Raw genomic sequence first — 23,272 nt, forward strand, 5'->3', positions numbered from 1 at the left:
TGTTTTCAACTGGTCACACTGCAGAGTAATACAGATGCAATCTGCAGTGTGATTTTATTTTCAGAATGAAACCAGTTTCTCAAGAAGGGCTTTTCGGGTGCAAAAGATAGGCACAAGATCTAGACTGTGTGTGGACTAAATAGAAAAAGCAGGCACTCAGTCTCCTTTGATTCTTTGATAAAATGTGTGTATGTAGCCCAGGGTGTGGAACCTTTGGTTTTCCAGATGTTGCTAGATACTCCACCTGCAACCATCGCTGTCTATTGGCCATGCTTCCTGGTGCTGATGGGAGCTGGAGCCTGAAAGCATCCAGAGGTTCTCTACCCCTGTGTAATGGAAAGCTTTCAAAAATCCTCTGGATCATGATTCATCACCTGTTTTACAAAGCAATTAGTGTTATATCTTGCTCTCTTTACTCAGGCGAGGCTCCATAACAGGTTGTCCTTTCCTACTAAGCTTATAAAGAATGACGCATAGCAGCTCTTTCCTTGTAAAGCTGCAGGCGAAAAGAGAGAGCATAGGTTTCCCACATATGAGAGAAAGAGCACTTGGAATGATGTAGTGCGCTGAGTTAACAGATAAAGGAGCTTTGAGGAGCCTTGAAAAGATAGCAGATTTAAAAGAAAGAATTGTTTTTATATGTTGCCTTTCACACTTGAGAGCCCCCAAAGCAGCATCGTTCAGAGTAATGCAATAGATATTGTTGGTGTAATAGCTTGCCACAGCCAGTATATGGCCAACAATAGAACAATAGAATTATAGTGTTCCAAGGGACTTAAAGGGTCATCAAATCCTCTCCTCTGCGCTGGGACAGGATTAATGTCTAAGGCTGCAAGCCTATGCACAATTACCTGGAGTAAGTCCCAATGAACTCAATGGGTTTTACTTCTGAATAAATGTGCATAAGAGCAGCAAGCTCAAGGTAAGGATTCTTCTTTTCAGCCAGTATATTTCCTGTACATCAACATTTGCCAGTCGTGATGAGGAGAAGCCTGACTCCCACTTCCCAAATGCCATTTACGCTAGAGTTTTCCTCCCTACAGTGCAGTAAACAAGAAAGTGAAAGGCAATTATTGTGCCAAACCAGTCACTAATTAAGTTGAAGATGCTTGATTTCCCTTTTATGCTACGAAAACAACAAATCAATAATGCCTCAAGTCAACAGAAATTCTATAGCAATACATTTTTTTCTGCGGGACAGTTACATTAATATTGCAGTTAGATTTGTGTGTGTTTAGGCTTACTTGGGAGTGAGCCCTACTGAACACAGTGGTACTTTTCTGGGTAAATATGCATAGGATTGTGCTGTTTATTTCAAAATGTGCTACTTCAACTTTCTGACAAGAGGAATGTTCAAGATGACATGTAAAAAGTCAGATTTGAAACAACGCAATCTGAAATAACAAATATACAGAACAGCAGAAGTAAACATTGGTTAAAATAATGAACAGATCTATTGCATTTGTCATTAGAACAGTTTTTGGTTGGACCCCCCCAAAGTAAAGTGCTAGCAAGCTGAATGTGGCTAAGGAGCCCCAAATTGGGGTGTCACCACTGGAAAGGCCTTGCTTCTGGCATCCACCTGTCAAAGGAAAAGCCTGGAACAGAGTCTCACGTTATGATCTTGGCAGAACAGCAGGTTCAAAAGAGAGAAGGTAATTCTTTAGATACCTGATTTTGGTGCTGTTCTTACTGTCAAAATAATAAATTTCCAATCTCCATCAAGTAATTTTCCACTTTGGGAACAGAAATGTGCATGCTTTTAAAGAGCGTTCATTTGAGGCACAATAAAAAAATCCTTCCAGTAGCACCTTTAAGACCAACTAAGTTAGTTCTTGGTATGAGCTTTCGTGTGCAAGCACACTTCTTCAGATACACTGAAACAGAAGTTGCCAGATCCTTCTATATAGTGAGAAGGTGGGGAGGGGTATTACTCAGAAGGGTGGTGGGAATGGGAGATTGGCAGATAGCTGAGATGAGCCTGCTGACGACTCTTAACGACTGTAATAGGTCTTACAGGAAAAGGCAAGGGGTGAGAAGGTGAGAAATGGCTTAGTCATGTATAATGGGATAAGAATCCAATGTCTTTGTTCAAACCAGGTGTCTCCATGGTTTTAAGTTTGGTAATGAGTTGCAATTCAGCAGCTTCTCTTTCCAGTCTATTTCTGAAATTCCTTTGTAGTAAAACAGCTACTTTGAGATCTTGTATAGAATGTCCTGGGAGATTGAAGTGTTCTCCTACTGGTTTCTCTGTTTTGTGATTCTTGATGTCAGATTTATGTCCATTTATTCTTTGGCGTAAGGTTTGGCCTGTTTGTCCAATATAGAGAGCTGAAGGACACTGTTGGCATTTGATGCCATACACAATGTTAGATGATGAGCAATTGAATAGTCCCGAGATGGTATGTGTGATGTTGTTGGGGCCAGTAATGGTGTTGTCCGGGTGTATGTGGCAGCAAAGTTGGCATCTGGGTTTATTGCAGGCTCTGGTGCCAGTGTCCGTGTTAAGTCTGGTTGTAGTATTATTGTGGGTTAGGAGTTGTTTAAGATTGGGTGGCTGTCTGTAGGCAATGAAAGGTCTTCCTCCCAGAGCTTGAGAAAGAGAACTGTCATTGTCCAGGAGAGGTTGTAGATCTCTGATGATGCGTTGTACTGTTTTAACTTGGGAGCTGTATGTGATGACTAGAGGTGTTCTGTTATTTTCTTTTTTGGGTCTGTCTTGCAGCAAGTTCTCTCTGGGTATAAGTCTGGCTCTGTTGATCTGTTGTCTAACTTCATCTGCTGGGTATTTTAGTTCTGAAAAGGTTTGCTGTAGATCTCTTAGGTGAGAGTCTCTGTCTGTAGAATTGGAACAGATGCGGCTGTAACGTAGTGCCTGGCTATATACAATGGACTGTTTGGTATGTTTGGGATGGTAGCTAGAGGCATGTAGATATGTTTGTCGGTCAGTTGGTTTACGGTATAAGGTGGTGTCTATGCGCCCATCCTGTATTTTTATAGTAGTGTCCAAAAAATGTATTTCTTGCATAGATTGATTCATTGTAAGGTTGATTGTGGGGTGAAAATCATTAAATTTCTGGTGAAAGGTGTCCAGGGTCTGTTGACCATGTGTCCAGATGATAAAAATATCGTCAATGTATCGCAGGTACAAGAGAGGTTTGAGTGGGTAGGAGTTTAGGAAACGTTGTTCTAAATCTGCCATGAAGATGTTGGCATACTGTGGGGCCATGCGGGTGCCCATTGCTGTGCCGCTGATCTGAAGGAACAGGTCATCACCGAATTTGAAGTTGTTGTGGGTAAGGACAAATTGGCAGAGTTTGGTGGCAAGGTCCGCTGTGGTTTTATCTGAAATGGTGTTCCTTATAGCTTGTAAACCATCGTTGTGTGGGATGTTGGTATACAGAGATTCCACATCCATAGTAGCTAGTATAGTATTGTTGGGAAGATTATTTAAAGATTGTATTTTCCTCAGAAAATCTGTGGTGTCACGTACATAGCTGGGAGCACTGATGGCATATGGTTTCAGAACAGAGTCCATATAACCGGAGACACCCACTGTAATAGTGCCAATACCTGAAATGATGGGGTGTCCTGGATTTCCTGGTTTGTGTATTTTAGGTAGAAGATAGAAAGTTCCTGGTCGAGGTTCTGTTGGTGTGTTGGTGAGGATCTGTTCTTGGATGTGTGGGGGTAGCTCCTTAACAATCTTGTTCAGTTCTTTCTTGTATTCTTGTGTGGGGTCTGAGTCCAATTTTGTGTAAAAGGCGGTATTGGAAAGTTGTCTGTGAGCCTCCTGAATGTAGTCAGTTTTGTTCATGATGACGACAGCTCCACCTTTGTTTGCTGCTTTAATTATAATGTCTGGGTTGTTTCTGAGATTATCTATGGCTCTCCTTTCAGCATGGTTTAGATTTTGTTGTAAGCGATGGTGTTTTCTGGTCACATCTGTTTGGATTCTGTGGCGGAAGCAGTCAATGTACAAGTCCAGTGTGGTATTGCGTCCATAAGGAGGGGTCCATGTGGAGTCCCTTTTTGTGTAACACTTTTTCGGAGGTAGTTGGTGGTCAGTGTTCTGTTGGGAGGGTGGTTGTTGTTCTCCAGTGGGTTGAGAGGTGTTGTGTTGTGAAGTTGTTGTTTGTTCTGATTTGTCTTGTTGTTGTGTGTGTTGAAAATACTCCTTCAGGCGTAAACGGCGGAAAAATGCTTCCAAGTCCCCGTAGAACTGAATCCCCACACATGATGGATGTGGAATCTCTGTATACCAACATCCCACACAACGATGGTTTACAAGCTATAAGGAACACCATTTCAGATAAAACCACAGCGGACCTTGCCACCAAACTCTGCCAATTTGTCCTTACCCACAACAACTTCAAATTCGGTGATGACCTGTTCCTTCAGATCAGCGGCACAGCAATGGGCACCCGCATGGCCCCACAGTATGCCAACATCTTCATGGCAGATTTAGAACAACGTTTCCTAAACTCCTACCCACTCAAACCTCTCTTGTACCTGCGATACATTGACGATATTTTTATCATCTGGACACATGGTCAACAGACCCTGGACACCTTTCACCAGAAATTTAATGATTTTCACCCCACAATCAACCTTACAATGAATCAATCTATGCAAGAAATACATTTTTTGGACACTACTATAAAAATACAGGATGGGCGCATAGACACCACCTTATACCGTAAACCAACTGACCGACAAACATATCTACATGCCTCTAGCTACCATCCCAAACATACCAAACAGTCCATTGTATATAGCCAGGCACTACGTTACAGCCGCATCTGTTCCAATTCTACAGACAGAGACTCTCACCTAAGAGATCTACAGCAAACCTTTTCAGAACTAAAATACCCAGCAGATGAAGTTAGACAACAGATCAACAGAGCCAGACTTATACCCAGAGAGAACTTGCTGCAAGACAGACCCAAAAAAGAAAATAACAGAACACCTCTAGTCATCACATACAGCTCCCAAGTTAAAACAGTACAACGCATCATCAGAGATCTACAACCTCTCCTGGACAATGACAGTTCTCTTTCTCAAGCTCTGGGAGGAAGACCTTTCATTGCCTACAGACAGCCACCCAATCTTAAACAACTCCTAACCCACAATAATACTACAACCAGACCTAACACGGACACTGGCACCAGAGCCTGCAATAAACCCAGATGCCAACTTTGCTGCCACATACACCTGGACAACACCATTACTGGCCCCAACAACATCACACATACCATCTCGGGACTATTCAATTGCTCATCATCTAACATTGTGTATGGCATCAAATGCCAACAGTGTCCTTCAGCTCTCTATATTGGACAAACAGGCCAAACCTTACGCCAAAGAATAAATGGACATAAATCTGACATCAAGAATCACAAAACAGAGAAACCAGTAGGAGAACACTTCAATCTCCCAGGACATTCTATACAAGATCTCAAAGTAGCTGTTTTACTACAAAGGAATTTCAGAAATAGACTGGAAAGAGAAGCTGCTGAATTGCAACTCATTACCAAACTTAAAACCATGGAGACACCTGGTTTGAACAAAGACATTGGATTCTTATCCCATTATACATGACTAAGCCATTTCTCACCTTCTCACCCCTTGCCTTTTCCTGTAAGACCTATTACAGTCGTTAAGAGTCGTCAGCAGGCTCATCTCAGCTATCTGCCAATCTCCCATTCCCACCACCCTTCTGAGTAATACCCCTCCCCACCTTCTCACTATATAGAAGGATCTGGCAACTTCTGTTTCAGTGTATCTGAAGAAGTGTGCTTGCACACGAAAGCTCATACCAAGAACTAACTTAGTTGGTCTTAAAGGTGCTACTGGAAGGATTTTTTTATTTTGACTATGGCAGACCAACACGGCTACCTATCTGTAACTGGAACCATTTGAGGCACATCTTTTACAAAGGAAGCAGTGAGAAAACGGATGCAAATTTGACTCTGCTTTGTGCATTTTGTCGTAATATCTAAGGAGAACTCTTATGTGTCTTTATCAATTCAAAATGCATGCTCTTCAGATGCATCTGTCTACATGAAAGATGTATTAATTGGATGTTATACCTATTTCTTCATTTAAATATTCTGTAATGGGAGATTTCATTAATCATCTACATTTGTGGATCACTAGTGCTGCCAGCTCTGATTCACCTTTTTGGCTCAAGCTGGAGGTAACAGGGTGTCACTTGTGAATTCAGCATCCATTTACCCTTCAGGCCAGTTTAATACAGTGATCAGCACTAACAGAGCTTCTTCAGGTACCATCTGTTAAGTAGAGGAAGGGAGCTTTGCAAATACATCCCAAACCAAATGTGTGTTTGCAAAAAAAACAAAAAACAAAACTCTCTTTGCCCATCAGCAGTTGGTGAGGTGATCTTTTTCTTGCACAGGCACACATATGCAAAAGGTAATCAATAACATCTAGGATTTGCTTCAAAAGAGAATAGACAGTATCATCCATCTTAATGAATGTTAACTGAAACTCATCTTGCTTAATTCCCAGCACAAGAAGATCTATAGCTTAACAGCCCCTTAAAGCACTGAGTCCAACCAAAGATAGATCAAGAGAGGGGGAGGTAATTATGTTTCTTTGTTGTTTTAAACAGAACATGGGAAACTTCAGTCCTTTCTTTTTAAAGATATGCTGATATAACTATAAATCTTTAAACTACTATAGAATTTACTGTAGAATTATAGTACAGTAATGGAAACAGAAAAAGCTACTTTACCTGCCAGACCAAAAGAATGATATATAAGAAGAGAAGGAACATGAAAATGCATTCTTCATGGATGGAAAGGAGAATTCCATCTCATATTCTATACCACTCATTAACAAAGGGAGATTTTTCAATAAGGGGGAAATACAGCAGCAAAGTTATTACTTATAAATCTGACATAATAAGAGAAATCTTATTTTGCTCCTGTGAATCAAGCTTACATTGCAGTCTCTTTTTCCCTCCATTTGAAAAGAGTAGTCAGCTAATCCATGTCGGCTTGAGAATGTTGTAAAAATGCTTATTTTGCTTCCTGTTATTTAATCCATTGGTAAATGACATTGCGTCCTGCCATTGAAAACTGAGGGAACAAGCTTATTTTAGATATGAGTGGAAATGCCACTCAGAATGAAAATGTCATTTGAGCTAATTGCAGCTTGAAGTACACCCATGAGTAAAGGGCACACACACACCTTCTGGCTTCACAACAGCTTTGTCCACTCCTTAAAAAGGGCCCTCTTGATGATGTGTGGTTTAAAACCCCACCTGCCACATAAAACCCAAACATTGCTTTGTGTTTCTGTGATGCAGGTAACTTAAGCCTCCATGACAACTTTTATCTCCAGGCAATATTTCCTGCATAAGTGTTTGCCTAACCAGATTTAATTCAATTGCCAAACACAGAAGAATGACACACTGATCCTCTGGAGTGCTGGATATTTGATTATGAGTTTCCATCTTTCTCCTCCTCCTTCTGGTGGCAGTTGTATCTGTAAAACAGAGAGTTCAAACAAAATACTTCTCTGTCATCACCAGACTTCTCCACAGGAAAGCAACACAAAATATAAAGATATTTTCAAATCACAGAACTAGGCTGCTGTGGGAACTTCACAATCTGATTTTGTGATACTGTAAATACTTCTAAAGAATTTTGAAGTGCCTAGCAAAATAACAGTCTTGGAAATGTTTAAGATGGGTGTGTATGTGTGTGTGTGTGTGCGTGCACATGGGACAAAAGCTTCCAAGGGTCACATGCTAAGAATGGGCAGGCCCAGAGAAAAAATGGACAGAGGTAATGAATGTAAATTTCACCTTCGTACAGTAGGCTAGTTTCTATGCAAACCCATCTCTATCAAGGCACGTAAAATGCACAGTCAGAGCTCCAGAGCACATTCCAGGTATGTGAAAACACTCAAAGAGAGTGCAAAGCAGCTTAGGAGAGTTCTGACTGCTGGACAGAGAAGCCTGGAGAGTGACATTTCTCCCCCAGGCCTGAGTTTCCCCATTACCTGATTTAGATACATGTTCTAGCTTTATTAGACATTTTGCAAGGATCAGAGCTGGACAACGACTTTCTGCTGCTTTAGGTGAAAGACAAGATGGCGCCCGTGTCCAGAAGCTGACTGGATAAGCTTAATGTTAGCCACAGGACGGCATCATCCATCGTCATACCTGACAGCAGCAAGCTCACTGTAGGGCACGTGGCACACAGCCCTGTCCGCCAGAGCCTCCCACTGCTCCCTAACCCCCAGCATGTGCTGTCTGAGTTGCCTCACCCTGCCTAAAGGAAACGCTGACCCTGGCCAGGATCAGATATGGGGAATTATTCTGTTTATCAGTAGTAAACAGAAGAATGGTCGATATTTGGTTGTTGTTGTTAAATAAACTTTTATACCAAAACACTGAACATTGGTTCATATTTAATGCACTTACTCTTCAAATCTTCCCAGAATCCACCAACAAATATAAACTTAACAACCATTTTCTCCTGCGAAGTTGCCAAGTCTGTTTAATACAGTAAGTGGCTTGAAGCTTGCAGTCGTGGGTTATTTTGCAAGTTATCCATTCAGCAACTTCTCTTGCTTAAATTCACAAACTACATTATAAACTATTTGGAGTTTTAAAAATGTGTTTCAAGGCTTTTTAAGAGACCTAAGAAAAGAATTGCCTCCAGGAGGCAGCTGCTGTTGAATCCAACTCAACCGTGGCTTTGATTGAGCAGAAAGTGTTTATGCTTCTATAAGTTAGGGCAACTGATTTTCACCACCACCACACACACACACAAACACAAACACACACATTGCTGCTCCACACAGCATGCCCCATTCTGTTCCAGAGGCTTCCCAGCCCTCAGGAGCACATTCACAAAAAATATATGAAAGTAGTCCAAAGTCCTAAAAGTAAAACAGATCCACCATGAATCATTAAAAATAATTTAAAATGTATTTGTAACCGCTTCCTAAAATAATTTGAAACACTTACATAGGTCCTCAATTCCCATGTAGATTAAATAGCTAAAATATTAACTCATTTCTTTGCTTACATTTAACTTACTTCGCCTTTATTGTTTATTTCATCTTCTGACCTGACAGTACATAGCTTACATTAACAGACTGTACTCTATTATATTCTCAGGTTGAACAATCCTAAACCCCAGTCCATGCTGCTGTCCTAAGCTCTTGTTCCTCCTCTTTAGGCATAGAGATATGCATATACTTGAGATGGCTCACATGCACTTTCTGAAACATTTCCCTAAGTGGATATTCTTTAATCACACGGTGTAGTGTATGAATGGCACCTTGTGCATGTTTTGAAAGTGAAGATGAATGCACATTAAGGGTACTAGAAAACTGGCAATAGTGGATGCCTATTGAGGAGCATACCTCTCCACCACTGGCTTGCAGCTGGTTTTCAACAGCTGTGCAAATGTTTTGTTCTTGTAGTGGAGAAGGTACTATGAATGGTTATCTGGTACCATCATGCAATCAGAGACCAGCAGACTCTATATTTACATGAAATGGATGGTAGCTAGTTTGACCGTATTCACTCCTTCATTCCTGAGTACCCACAAATGTCTGCAGTTAATGGGGAAGAACTTCCAGACTTCCAGAACGTGAAGGCTCCAGGAGCACCATTACCTAAACACCAGCTGTTTCCTAATGATCTGCTGGTTGAAGCAAACAAAGAGGCACTAGGGCCAGATCCAATGCCCAGTGAAGCCCACAAGAGAGCTTTGTACATCTGGAGCCGCTGGCCTTTAGAGGAGGTCCTGCCATTATTCCCCAGTACTTTGAATGGAAGCTCAAGGGGCTGAATGTAGTTAAGCAATTGTAAATGGACGTCTTTATTTTGGGGGGGGGGGTTGTGTAGGGAATAAATAAATATCAGGAGATTGTCTGGTATTTTTTCACTTTTGGTCTTTTTTCTTCACTTATATTGGAATCACCAGAGCAGACAGCCTCATCTAGTTGACAGGCATGCTTCCAACATGATGCTGTGACTGTACTTTTACAGTGAAGCTTAATTTTATAAACAATGCAGATCACTTCACTGTGTGAGTGAATCATCTTGCCTGAAGAGGGGTTGTTGAGAGAGGCTGGAAAAGATTATGATAGAGCTGTTTCCATTACTTGTTCCTAGGTGTTTGCTCATTCCTTTATCCACGTCCTTTTGAAGGTATATCTATTTGAACTTGAAGATAGGTAGATAGATGATAGGCAGAAACACTGCTTCCTATTCTAGCCTGCCACTCATTTTCATGCAGTGAATTTGCCAAGTGGTCATCCATGTTCATCCATGACCGTGCACATGCCTTAATGATCAGCAAAACTCAATACGCTTCATGAGATCTGAAGTAGGAAGATAATTATTCTTCAGTTTTATGTGTCCTCCCACGGACACACTTTTGACCTCAGGCAGTGCTGTGGTTAATGAAATACTGGGCACTTAAACCTGAACCTAACCTATTAGGCAACTTTCAATTAGCTTGATTTGCTAGCAAATGGTTGCATGGTTCAATTAAAAAGACACCAGCACACTCATTTTTTTAAGCAGAGCCCCAGCCTCCCCCCCCCCCGGTGTGTGTGTGTGTGTGTGTGTGAGAGAGAGAGAGAGAGAGAGAGAGAGAGACTGGCCCTTTAAGGAGCCAACTCAGTCGTGAGAGATGCTGCTGTTCGGGCTTGCTTGAATCCCCAGGAGCCCAGTTAAGAAATAGACAGCTGTCTCTTTAAGTGTCATTTCCTTCTATTGTATTTGAATCGTGAGCAGGAAAGAGGATGTGAAACCAGAGAGGACAGACCGCGGAGCCAGCTTCAATAATAATAGTAGTAGTAGCAGTAGTAGTGGGGTAATAATAGCAGCAACTTCGACTATAATGGGGATGGTGCTGTTGCTGGAGATGCTGGCAGCTGCCTCTGCGGAGCGGGAGCCCCTCTCTCGAGCGCGCCCGGAGCTGCCCAGGCAGCAAACCTAAGGCAAGCAGCAGAGGAGACTCCGGGATCCAACGCAGCAGCAGCAGCAGTGACAGCTCGGGAGACGGCGGCGCGGAGCAATCGGCGGCAGCAGCAGCAGCAGCTCCAGCCTCTCTCTGCCCCGGTCGCTCGCGCCCCCTGAGCAGGAGGAGCGTCGGCGCAGCCAGGATGGGAGGTTAGATCCTAAGGGTTAGCTAGGCGCGCTCGCTTGCAGGAGAGGCATCGTCGCAGGAGCAGCATCCAGCACGCACCAGCCCACCTCTCTCTCTCTCTCTCTCTCTCTCTCTCTCTCTCTCTCTCTGGTGCTACAGGAGGAAATCCTGCGAATGTCCTTGGGGAGCGGGAGGGGGGCGGAGGTGCCACTCTGCCGCGGGTAGCGAGCAGGCATTCAGGAGCAGGCAGCCTTTGTGGGGGCAGATCTCGGCGCAGACCAACCCACCGGCGAACTACAAAGGACCCCGGAGCTGCCAATGTCCTCGGCCATCGAAAGGAAAAGCCTCGAGCCCTCCGAGTAAGTGACCTCCTCTCCCTGTCCCCCCCACCCCCCCCAAGTCCCCTCCAGCTTCGCATCTCCAGAGCTAGGGCCAACTTTGCCTTGGAATGGAGACGGATTCTGGGCAATCCGTGGGGCTGGATTGTTGGGGGGGGGGAGAGATAAAATAATGACTATTATTATTATTATTATTTTGATTATGAGCGCTGGCTTAAGAGAAAGTGCCATTTGGAGAGAGACAGAAATAAATACGATGGGGGCTGCATCTTCCTTTCTCCAGGTTACTAGGTGTGTTTCAGAGACCCCGCTCTTCCCATCCCGATCCAGTCCCTGTACCGCGATCACGTTGTGAATACGGATGGGCTGTGCAGCAAGGACTAGGCAAGATCTCATTAAGCTCGCACTAAGCCAGCCAGCCTGCTACTTGCAGGGATGGTAACTGAAACCCAGAGCCACAGGCAAGTTCCCCATTTTGAGTTGGAGGCCAATTACCAGAGCCACCAGATTTCCTATCCAGCTCCTGCTGAGGGCGGGAGTGGGGAGGGGAGAAAGGAGCGGGCATTTAGGGTCGCAAACGCCTTTTCATCAGGTCCTGCAGATTAGGTGATGCTGATGAAAGTGGCTTCAGAGGGATAGGGGCTGGGAGACTCCCGTTGTAAAAAAGCCCAAGTTTGCCTGCAGTGCCTCTCTTTCTTCTTCTTCTCCTCCCTGCCCGGCTACACACTGGCTGATTAGACTAGAAAGGTCAAGGTTGTTATCAGATGCGTGTGTGCTGGCGCTCAACTTCCACATTTTCATAATGCAAACCACCGGTTTGAAACTTGGGACAAAATGTCCAGCAAGAGAGTTTCTGTGCATGAGCCACAAGCGAGATCAGAAGAGGGGGGAGTGGTTGCTGTCACTCACAACCCCAGCCGTAGCTGTTAAAGAAGTAAAAATAAATAAATGTTTAAGTTAGTATAAAATTTGGATTTCCTGGTAGACTTTTTACCATGAAGATCTTATTCTACTCTCAAACAAATGCAGATATACATAATTTCAGAGATGATTAATTTGCTGTATCACTAGCACTGCCATTGAACTGGGCTTTTAAAGTTTACGCATTTACCTGTCCCATTGAACTTGGTGGCACTTACTTCTGAGTAAACAGATGTAGGATTCAAGCTATATGCCTCTATTTAGGGTGGTCATATTTTATTTGTCTAGACCACAGTAGCTTTGTGGTACTCTAGCAAGAAAATACTTTTAATGTCCCTACTTAATTAAATATATGTGTATATTTAATTCATCTGTCAGTTGTTCTCATGAGGTATCAAGAAAAAAACCAGGATGTGATTCTCTGCTCGGTTATACAGGCTTAAGGCTGCAATTATAAGCCTTCTTATCATGTACCAAGCACCCTTGAATTCAATAGGGGTTTCTTTTGAATAGACATGGTTAGAATTGCACTGTAAGTACCACCGAAATACTGTAAAATGAATCCACATGCAGAAAACAGTGCATAGGTTTTCGATCAGAGTTGGAAAGCCTTGCAGACCAGTCTGTCTCTGCTTTCCGAAAAATAGGTTATATTAATTTCAGTTGAATTTACTCTTATAGTAAGTGTGGTAAGAATCAGTTTCTGGCCTCATCCACTTCAGATACTTTTACAGAGACTTATATATCATATGTACTGACTGAAACATTATGCAAATGCTACAGTTGCTCCATTCCCTATTTCCCCCTGCTATGTTAAAGCTCCTTCTTCATATTTTAGGTTGCAGTCCTATATATCCATTTACTTAAGAGTAATCCTCTGAAAACTCAGTGGGACTTAATTTTTAGTAGACATGTATAGGATTGTGCCGTCAATCTTTCAAAACTGCCAGCAAAGGAGGGGGCTTGAGATTCAACTAACACCAATTTTCAGTGTATCGTTATGGCATACAGCATTCCAGAACATAAAGTTTATTATGAACATTTCCTCCTCCCACTATTGTAAAAGTCCCTCATTGTTTTGGGATAAAAGGACATGAAACTGGTCTTAAAGAACCATTCCAAACTGCACAACAGTTGTGCAAACCAAAACCTTCCTGTACCTGTTTATGCAGGCTTGTAGGATATCTTGGATATAGTTTCTGGGTATTGGTTCAGGAACTCCCACACCTCTTTTCTCAATCCTATGCATTTTTAAATATATGGTTGCTTTCACGACAAGTCATGACAAGTCTTGAACAACAATGAAAAAACTCTGTTCTTTCTGACAGAAATTGCTACTGTCTTCACTGACAGCATTCTCCATAAAAGACTAGTGTGCTAAAACATCATTTAAAATAGATTTGTGTGCAGAAATAGCAGCTGTGAATAGTGAAATAATTCAGTAGCACACTCACACGGCTATATAGGTATGGAATCAGGAGGTGTTTCTTCATAACGGCAAATCAAGAATTAGTATGAAATGCCTTGAGAACTTGATCATCTTTCAAGCTTTACGTAGACAAGATTCAGCCGTATTTATTTTTCAGATAAATGTGACTTGAGGAAGTTTTACTTCTTTGAATAGCGTTTTTGAGGGAGTTGAATCATTTTTCATTATGTTAAACTCTTCTTTCTTGTGAGATTGCTTTTGAGAGCTTAGCGAGATACAGTAACACAGCTTACTTATTCCTTGAGTGTAACATATAAGTCCTCTCACGGCCTTAGAATTTAGCTGTTATTATTGTGAGCATTTGGGAATCTATTGTACCAGTTGGTAAACAGGGATTAAAGAAAAATCAGGAGCAGGGTGGGTGAGACATAGCCTTCCCGTCACACACATTTGGTTGAGAAAGGAGGAAATGCCTGCCTTCAACTGAGAGAATATGGCTACCCAGACTACCTCAGAGGCGTAGAGCCTCAACTGAAAGTCAGCATCTGACTGTGATCTGGATGGGAAAGTGCCCACTTCTAATTTTTTTAAAGTTGAATATGAGGCTGCCAAATTAGATGGCTGCTGGTGGGCTAAGATTTCGTTGAAGATTGGGGCAGTGGAGAGAAGGCTTTTACCTCAGGATTTCACCCAAACTGTCTTGGGGTTATGGAGTTGCTGGTGGGAGATATGTGGTAGCAAAAATGGGAACACCTTGGACTTGCCAAGGCCTGCACTGCAGTTATCTCTTGTTGGCAACACTGCGTCACATAACTTTTAAGTGAGAGAAGTTCCACTGGGCCTTTTTACAGACTTAAAGTGGTCTGCACTTAGAGAGATCTATAAGGCCAATGTTGCATCTACTTTGACTAGAATGTACATTTGAATTTAGTTCCAAACGCTTATCCTGCATTATGATCATTCATATGTAGTATAAGTGGTGTCTGTGTGTGAGAGAGAAAGAGACTCAAATGAACTTATTTAGCATAAAAACTGTCCTGGGCAAAAAGGACGCCGTGAACGTTGTTAATGGTTTGAGCAAGAGGCATAATGTAAGCCAGTAAATCACGTGATTAACTTTGAAAATGTGAGGGTTTTATTTTTCCTCCGTGGCAATGTTTATGAGCTTAAGGTTAAACATGTGCTAAAATATCTTGCTGTGAGTTGCTGACTGTGCAGGCTGCTGGCGTTTTGCTGGGAATAATTCTCAACAGCAATTGCAAAATGGAATATCCAGGGAACAAAGAAGCTTTCAGGGAGATAATACATTTACATTAAGAAATGTCTTTTCTCCTCTCATTTTATCCAGTCATTATTTTACCTTCTCTTTGCCCCCAGCCCCAAATAATTTTTTTCCCTGGGGTGAAAAGTGCATTATTTCTTGAGAATACCATGCTACAGTGAATAATTTGGAGTTGAATCTTCCCATATGTATATGGTGCTACTCTTGTTAGCGGTCTCTGCCAAAAAAGAAAAGAAAAAAAGATGACTATTATTAACAATCAGGACCTGCTGATTCCAACTATCAGTAAGCATTCTATGCCCATTGTTTGGGAAGGTGGTTCCTATAGCCCTAAGTGTTTTTTTTCCCTTGAAGATGCTTTGACTTCTGCAAAGGTTTTCCTGAGGCTGCTGATACCTTCCCCTGATGCATGCATGGTGCCATTTTTATGGCATCAGGAACTAGACTCAAAGAGTTTTCTATTTATTCTTTCCTATAAAGTTAGTACAGGACTGAATAACTCAAAAAACCCCTATTTCAGTCCACAGACAAATGCATATGGGGAAAAGCCTTGAAGATACTTCTGCCCATTGTACCTTTTTAAATATTACAGCGGGACAGTGGACTCTCTTTTGATGAGCTTATTGGAAGGCATTGCTATAAGGCAAACCGGTGGGCAAAGCTAACTGTGGGGGCCATTAAGACAAAACCATCTCCCACGCTGCCGTCAGGTTCAGGGCGCAGGTATAACATTTGAAAAGCGCTCTTATTATGTAGGCAGGGGCTTTAAATTAGCCTTTCCAACCTGGTGCACTCCAATTTTTTTTAGGCTACAGTGACTTTTAAGGAGGTTTTGAGTCTCAATAACAGAGTGGTTCTACCTTGGAATCAGGAACTATTACGAGTTACTGATATGTATGGACTCCCTTTGGGCATTTAGGAGGAGGGCCTACAGCAAAATGTTGAAGTATGTCATTGGCCCTAACTGAGGTGTTGTGGTTCAGTGTGCCAGCTAGTGAATCTTCCAGGATGTCATAAGGCGGAAAAGTAGGGCATTCCATAACTCTGTTTTCTTTTGAAATTTGCACTCATCATTCTGTGGTTATTGAGCATGCTCATTCCTTGCTGGGCATTTTTTAAGGGAATGCCCCATAGATTAAAAACAATAAATAAATTATGCAAATCTCAGTTTTCCTAAGCATACCAATATCTTATTTCTCACCATTTTGCCCCCCACTCCTGTCAACACTCAATACCTATGGTTCCTATTGGAGGAAGTAGTTAATAACATTCAGTATTCTGAAGCATGGGGCTATATTCATTTTCTAGCCTTCTCATCTTCATTCGCACATAATATCAACTACAACAGCTGCCCTAGGGAGGAAGGGTGTAGTATAAATTCAATAAATAAATAACAAAATAAATATCAGAGAAAACCTACTGGGGGAAACCCTGTACTTATCAGGACATGTCCTTGAATATCATGTCCCCATATCATTTGATGACATTCAGTGCAGTTCTGCACATGCTTACTCAGAAATTAGTCCTGGTATGTTCAGTGGGATTATTCCCAGGTAGGTGTGCAAAGGATTGCAGCCATGGTCCTGGCTCAGCAGTAGATCTGTTAAATGGACATAGGCGAGGCAATGTACCTCACACTGGTTAAGCTGTGAAATGGGTATAAAAGTTACCAGTCTCACACAGTTGTTGTAAGACTATGGTGCTAAATAATTCTTCACAATCAAGTGTCATATGAATATTGATGGTCAAGGTATCATAACTGTATGGCATTCTTTACAAATGTTATTAAAATGTCTGAAAATATTCATCACAGCAGTGAAAACATTGATGTATGTAGCAGGGTAGGAAAGGGAAACAAACTGAACAGCAATGGTTTTTCTTAAAGACTTAAGAAAATATCAATTACTTAAAGATTTAGCTACTTATAGTTTTTCTTTATACCGTCCACAAATTCATTGCCACAGGACTCATGGGGTGGGGGTGGGGAATCCTTTTTGACACAAGTTTGCAGTGTGTTAATTACAGCTGTACGTAGGTATTATTTGTAATAGATGTTGGACTGAATTTGGACCAAAACAAAAGTAATCCAAACAAATTCTTTTCCCATTTTCATTGGTATATTAAGTATTGCAAATTAATTAAAATTAATTAATTACATGAATTAATTACATTAATTAAAAGAAAATATGTTAGGGCAGCGTATATATTCTGCATGCATATATATATTCATTCCAAGATTTTTCACTGAAATAGGCTAGACTTTACATTAGTATAAATTATATAAATTGAGCTTTCCCTCCATACATTTGCTAGCTATGAGTAAAGGCAAGAGGTTATGCAGGTCACCAAGTCCATTTACCACTGGGGATCTTACATTCTGGAATGTGAGGCTTCTGCAAGCATTTCCTACTTTTCCACACTTACCTTTCATTCTTAAGGAACAGAAGCTTTATTTTAAAGAGATGAGATTCTCAGGATTTTAAACCATGTATGCATAACCCTAACCAAACAATAACATATGTTAGGAGACTCTGTATTCTATAGGGGTTGAGTTGTAGAGTTTATTGCTGGGATGAAATTGTGTCTCTTTTACTGTACATTTCTTATTATGAATTGCATTTATGTAATTGTTTTACCTTTTGTATTGTATGGATATCATGTCATGTTTTAATATAACATCCATATAATACTGTGTGGTCTTTTGATGAAGGGCAGTATATAAAATTAAAATTAATTTAAATTAACAACGGGAGAAAAATCAGACTGAAGATTTTCTGATTAGACTATGAGTTGGTTGGTTTGGCTGGATTAGTGTATTCTAAAGGCTGTCTCTTTCCACCAGGGAGCCAGTGGATGAGGTGCTCCAAATCCCCCCTTCCCTGTTAACATGTGGAGGTTGCCAGCAGAACATTGGGGATCGTTACTTCCTGAAAGCCATCGACCAGTACTGGCATGAAGACTGCCTTAGCTGTGACTTATGCGGGTGCAGACTTGGAGAAGTGGGAAGGCGGCTATATTATAAACTGGGCAGGAAACTGTGCCGAAGAGACTATCTCAGGTATACCAGCCACCATAACATAACCCTTCCTTCCTTCCTTCCTTCCTTCCTTCTTTCCTTCCTTCCTTCCTTCCTTCCTTCTGTCCTTCCTTCTTTTTAAAAATGAAGGTAGGTCTACGCTTAAAACTCTAGTGCAAGAACTGGGCTCAGTCTGCACAGAAGAGGTATAAGACACAGTAGTTGGAAACTGACTAGTCTCAAAGCCAAGTCTGGATAAGTTCCTTGTCAGTTAAAATGAGGAGGCGGGGAGAACTTCAGGCTCACAAAAACCTTCTCCACAAATTGCTGTCCAGTCTTATGCAAGGCTCCATTTTGTAGGCTGACTACTGATATTTGAGACACAGTATGGCATGGTAAGGGGAAGGGAGGAAGAACTATGCCAGCATCACAGGTAGGCACATTACCAGTCCAAAGGTTTAAAATCAGGCACTTAAACATGTGCTTTTCCTGAATTGGGTGTAACCTTGGGCTGAATGACCTGTAAAGAGATGTAAAACTAGTGTTCATAACTAAGGATGGGGGAGAAAGTCAGTTGCATTCATATTTAAAGCCAAATTTATCAAATTCCACACTTTCCGGAACAATATGAGAATTCAAGCACAGCCATTCTTTAAAATTCACACTTCTCCAAATTTTGTGATGCAGTTATCTAACCAAAAAATGTGTGCAAAAATGCATACATTAGGGGGAAATGTGCAAAAAATGAATATTTAACTGAAAATATAACTGAAAAACGTGTGTGTGTGTGTGTGTGCACTATATGAGGAGAAATTGCTTGCAAAAATGTGTGCATACAAAATATGTTTATTAGGGAAAAACTACTCTAAAATGCTGGATAATTTCCATGAAGATTTTTTTTGTAATTAAAAAAAGTCACAAATTGCTGCAGAAATGTGGAAAATTGGAATTAAGATTGGAAAAATCAGGAACTAAGAGAATTGGAATTGGAATTGAAAATAGAGATCCTTCCATCACTATTCATAAGACACTATGTACACACAGTTAATTTTTCTTAGGATCCTGTCTGTATTTTCTACTTTTAAAAATAGCATCAACAATCCCCCCCGCCCCCGTTAGTTGTGAATAAAAGAATAACTATGTTCTTCTACAAATCAAGGATCTTGATTGTTTGCCATCTCTTTTGTACTTCATATGTGTGATTCCATGAAGCCATGAGGGGGGAGAAACACTTTATTTATAGCTAAATGTATTTAGCATCCTCAAAAATTCACAGGTGTGTGTGTGTCAGTGGGCAATGGGGAGGAATAAAGTGCTAACCTACCCAATTATCCCACTTCAGAGCTTTTTCTAGTAGCAGTTGTGCTTGAGTAGGACTGCATTTGCGTAAAGTAATAATATGCAGTAAATCACCAGTATACGTGCAACATCCTGAAAAGAATTCAGCCCTATTTCCACTAGCTGAATATTTTCTCACTGTAATGGCAGAAAATATGGGCTGTTAAATTAATGCATTTTCTGTGGCTTGTAATTGGATGTGTTCCGTCTTTTCACAGCATAATGTGTTAATTATCTGTGTCTGCTAATGAAGAATTTCATAGACACAGGCCGTTAAATTGGCTTTGGCATTTCCCACATCTGTAATTCAAATGTAAAAGCCTACATTGCCTGGAACGTGTGTGTGTGTGTGTGTGTGTGTGTGTGTGTGTGTGTGTGTGTGTCTGTTTTAAAACAGTCCCTCTTCCTCTTTTTAATCTACTATCACAAGTGATGCATTCCAAGGTGGTTCTTTAGTGCTACCTTAAAAAAAACAAAGAATCCATATCTAGCAATTGTTACAGTGACTAGGAAGCAATGAACAGTGACATCTTCTGGAAGGCCAGGGAAATGACGACAGTTTTCTTTGTAGGGATTGTACTGTATTCCAAAAACCAAGCAGTCTGCTTTTTGTATGATGAGCACAGCGTTGGAAACTGACAAGCCCTTTCTGAAATGTGTGTGATTGCAAAAAACATTGCAAATTTATATTGGCCTCTGATTCCCAGTACAATATATCATCATCTACTGGCATATTAAACTAGATTTTTGCAAACTCAGCAGGCGGTAGCCTAAATTAATTAATTATCTGGAAGCACATGCTATCAATATGTATCTTGCACATTACACTGATAAACCTTTGAAAACATAGCACCATAATGGTGGTCTCTATGGGGGTGTCTTCATGAGGCTGCAATAGGCTAAAACAGGTTTAGTCATCATGGTGCCTTCCATAAATTGTTGGGTTACAACTGCCATTATCTCTTGACCATAGGTCATGCTGGCCGGTTCTGATGGAAGTGGTCACCCAACATTATCAGGAGGGTAACATGTTACCTATGCCTGTGCTAAAATAAAGGATCCTATAAAACATTTGGCTTTGCACTAGAATTTCTAGCAGTTCACAGAATCCGCTGTAATTCATTTTTATTAAAATGGTTCTATGAACTTCAACATGCTTTTATTAGAAAGAACCTACAAATGCATCTTGATTGCTGACAAATCCATATTAAGACAAAGCCAATATTTCAAACAACAGACTGGGGGGAAATACTAACTGGCAATCATCATGAGAGCATTAGAATCCTCATTCACCTTTTCCATTACCCTTTCTCCCTTCACAAATTTCTGGGTGTCCTTCTACACAAATCTATTTTGCCTTCACAAAACGTAGCCAAATGAGCAAGCAACATTCCTTGTACCTTACGCAGTTAGAAATACATTTGATAATCTGACTCCTGAAGGTTCTTGAATTTCTTTTCCCCCTCTCTAAAGGCTTTTCGGCCAAGATGGCCTCTGTGCCTCCTGCGACAAGCGGATCCGGGCCTATGAGATGACGATGCGAGTAAAAGACAAAGTGTACCACCTGGAATGCTTCAAGTGCGCCGCTTGCCAGAAACACTTTTGTGTCGGTGACAGATACCTTCTCATCAACTCAGACATAGTCTGTGAGCAGGACATCTATGAGTGGACTAAGATCAATGGGATGATATAGCTCACTTGTGCCTCATGGTCTCCAAATCCATCTCATGGGTGACATAAATACCTAGCTGTGGTGAGGAGATTATCACTCACAACATCTATGTGCTTTGTCTAAGGAAAGGGGGGAATACAACAGAATATACAGGCACCTCATCATGTACAATTGCAGATTGGGGACTGGAACAGTAGCAGGCAGGTGGATTTCTGTTAGCAGTCATGCTTTGGTGATAAAACTGACATTCTCTGAAGTGATGGTGGAAGCTGGGGAAACAATATAAAATAACAATGGATTCTCTTGACTGGAAATATAGTAGTGACATGTAAACCAATATTATGGCTTCGACACTTGCAGACTAGGTTGTGCAACGAAATGGGTTTGGGGTATTTTCTTCCTTTCTGTTTACGCTGTTGAGACCATGTTCCCAACTTTAATGCAAGATGGGATAATGTCAGGCGGTGGGGAGGGGAGCAAGGAAAACAGGACTCCCATTCTTTTAAGTTCTGGATGTGGAAAGAATGCTTCTTTTTGCATGGAAACCAGTTTTTCCCATTTGAGAATGAAAAGTACAACCTTTTCTCTGCAATGCTGCATCAGATGCACTCTCTTTTATACGTTTAAGTACTTGTGAGGTCAGTGGGACTTAATGGCATGTGACTAATGCCAGACTGCAGTTTTCAATGCTAAGCAATCATTTCAAGAACTTAGGATAGGCCTTTCGCTGCCATTGAGTGTGAGAAATATCACCACTCATTTCTATACAAATGTTAATTGAAAAAAATTGTCCAGCTATTTTATTAACTTAGGCAATATTAATAATTTGTTGTGTGTAGTAAGATCCTGCAGATTTAATTAAAAAAATGACTGGTTTGATATCTGTCCTTATTTTTTATTTCATTACACTAGTGGCTTTTCCAGCCAATCAGATTTTAGTGCAACAAACACACAACCAACCAACCGTTACTAATTTCTTTTGTTGCAGGGATGCTGAACCATTGAATTTGCAATGTTTCGTACATGTTGATTTTATTGTTTTTATCTTCTGTAAGCCGCCCTGAGAAATGCAAGTGTGCTGGAAGGGTATGACATAAATCTAACCATCATCACCATAGAAAATGCTATTTCCCCCCACAGGCAGTACATCTGCTGCTTTTGTGACTGCCACATATAAGCAGTGTGATGGTATGAGTGTCAATCAAGTGATATGAATGGTAACGAGTGGGCTATTGAATATTACCTGTGATATGATTGGTAATGAGTGGCATAAATTCTCTCTCCTCCGTACTTGTGCTGCTTGAGATTTTTTTGTTGGTTTGTAATAGGTTTCAAAAAGATTTCTGAAATGAGGCAGTCACTGGAATTACTCCCGCCAATTTGAGGATGAAACCAGGGAGAGTTTGAAAGATGATCCTCTCCGCATGCACAGTAACACACTGTTGTTTCAATAACCCTTTCAATGCAACCCGATACAGTGGTACCTCGGGTTAAGTACTTAATTCGTTCCGGAGGTCTGTTCTTAACCTGAAACTGTTCTTAACCTGAAGCACCACTTTAGCTAATGGGGCCTCCTGCTGCTGCTGCGCCGCCGGAGCACGATTTCTGTTCTCATCCTGAAGCAAAGTTCTTAATCTGAAGCACTATTTCTTGGTTAGCGGAGTCTGTAACCTGAAGCGTATGTAACCCGAGGTACCACTGTACATGCTTACTTGGAAGTAAAACTGGCTATGTTTGGTAAGGCTTACTCCATAATAAGTATGTTTAGGATTTTAGTCTAAATTTTTATTTTATATTATTTGAGTTCTTTAAAGGTTGAGTGTTATTTCCTTCAACACTGTTCCCTTCCCCTCAAAGGGTTTAATAATGCTATAGCTATCCCCTCTTATTCATTGCATGTAGAGTGTATATTGTATTTTACTGATTTCTTTATATGGGAACTTAAGGCACTAAATACAGTTCAGGCATCCATTCACTGATTATCTGGAGATGCTTTAAGGAAACTGGGTACAATCCTGCCAGCATTTATTTGCAAAGAAAGAGAACCATCTACTTGAGCTGCAAAACTCACAGATTAATCAAACACAAGGTTGGAAAGTTTATTTACAATGGGTTTTGTTCATGTACAGCAC

At 41.1% G+C, this 23,272-nt stretch overlaps 2 protein-coding genes across 8 annotated transcripts in view; one reads left to right on the top strand and one right to left on the bottom strand.

The window, feature by feature from the left end:
* Positions 1-23,272, bottom strand: part of LOC308464749 (uncharacterized protein) — an 85,045-nt gene that overhangs the window by 41,795 nt on the left and 19,978 nt on the right. For 3 of the 7 annotated variants that reach the window (XM_080984329.1, XM_080984325.1, XM_080984324.1), the window contains exon 1: positions 6,967-7,207. The exons of the other annotated variants lie outside the window; for them this stretch is intronic. In XM_080984329.1, coding sequence (XP_080840455.1) covers positions 6,967-6,968 — 2 coding nt within the window. In that variant the 5' untranslated portion in view covers positions 6,969-7,207. Of the gene's footprint in view, positions 1-6,966; positions 7,208-23,272 lie in introns of those variants that run through there. 7 annotated transcript variants of the gene reach the window in all.
* Positions 10,699-22,019, top strand: LMO2 (LIM domain only 2). Its single transcript, XM_080984399.1, has 4 exons — positions 10,699-10,995; positions 11,304-11,503; positions 17,957-18,172; positions 20,942-22,019. Exons 2-4 carry the CDS (start codon positions 11,463-11,465, stop codon positions 21,159-21,161), a joined length of 477 nt encoding a protein of 158 aa, XP_080840525.1. The 5' UTR covers positions 10,699-10,995; positions 11,304-11,462; the 3' UTR covers positions 21,162-22,019.

Source organism: Podarcis pityusensis (genome assembly GCF_964106645.2).
Source record: "Podarcis pityusensis genome assembly, chromosome: 1".
NCBI classification, from domain to species: domain Eukaryota; kingdom Metazoa; phylum Chordata; class Lepidosauria; order Squamata; family Lacertidae; genus Podarcis; species Podarcis pityusensis.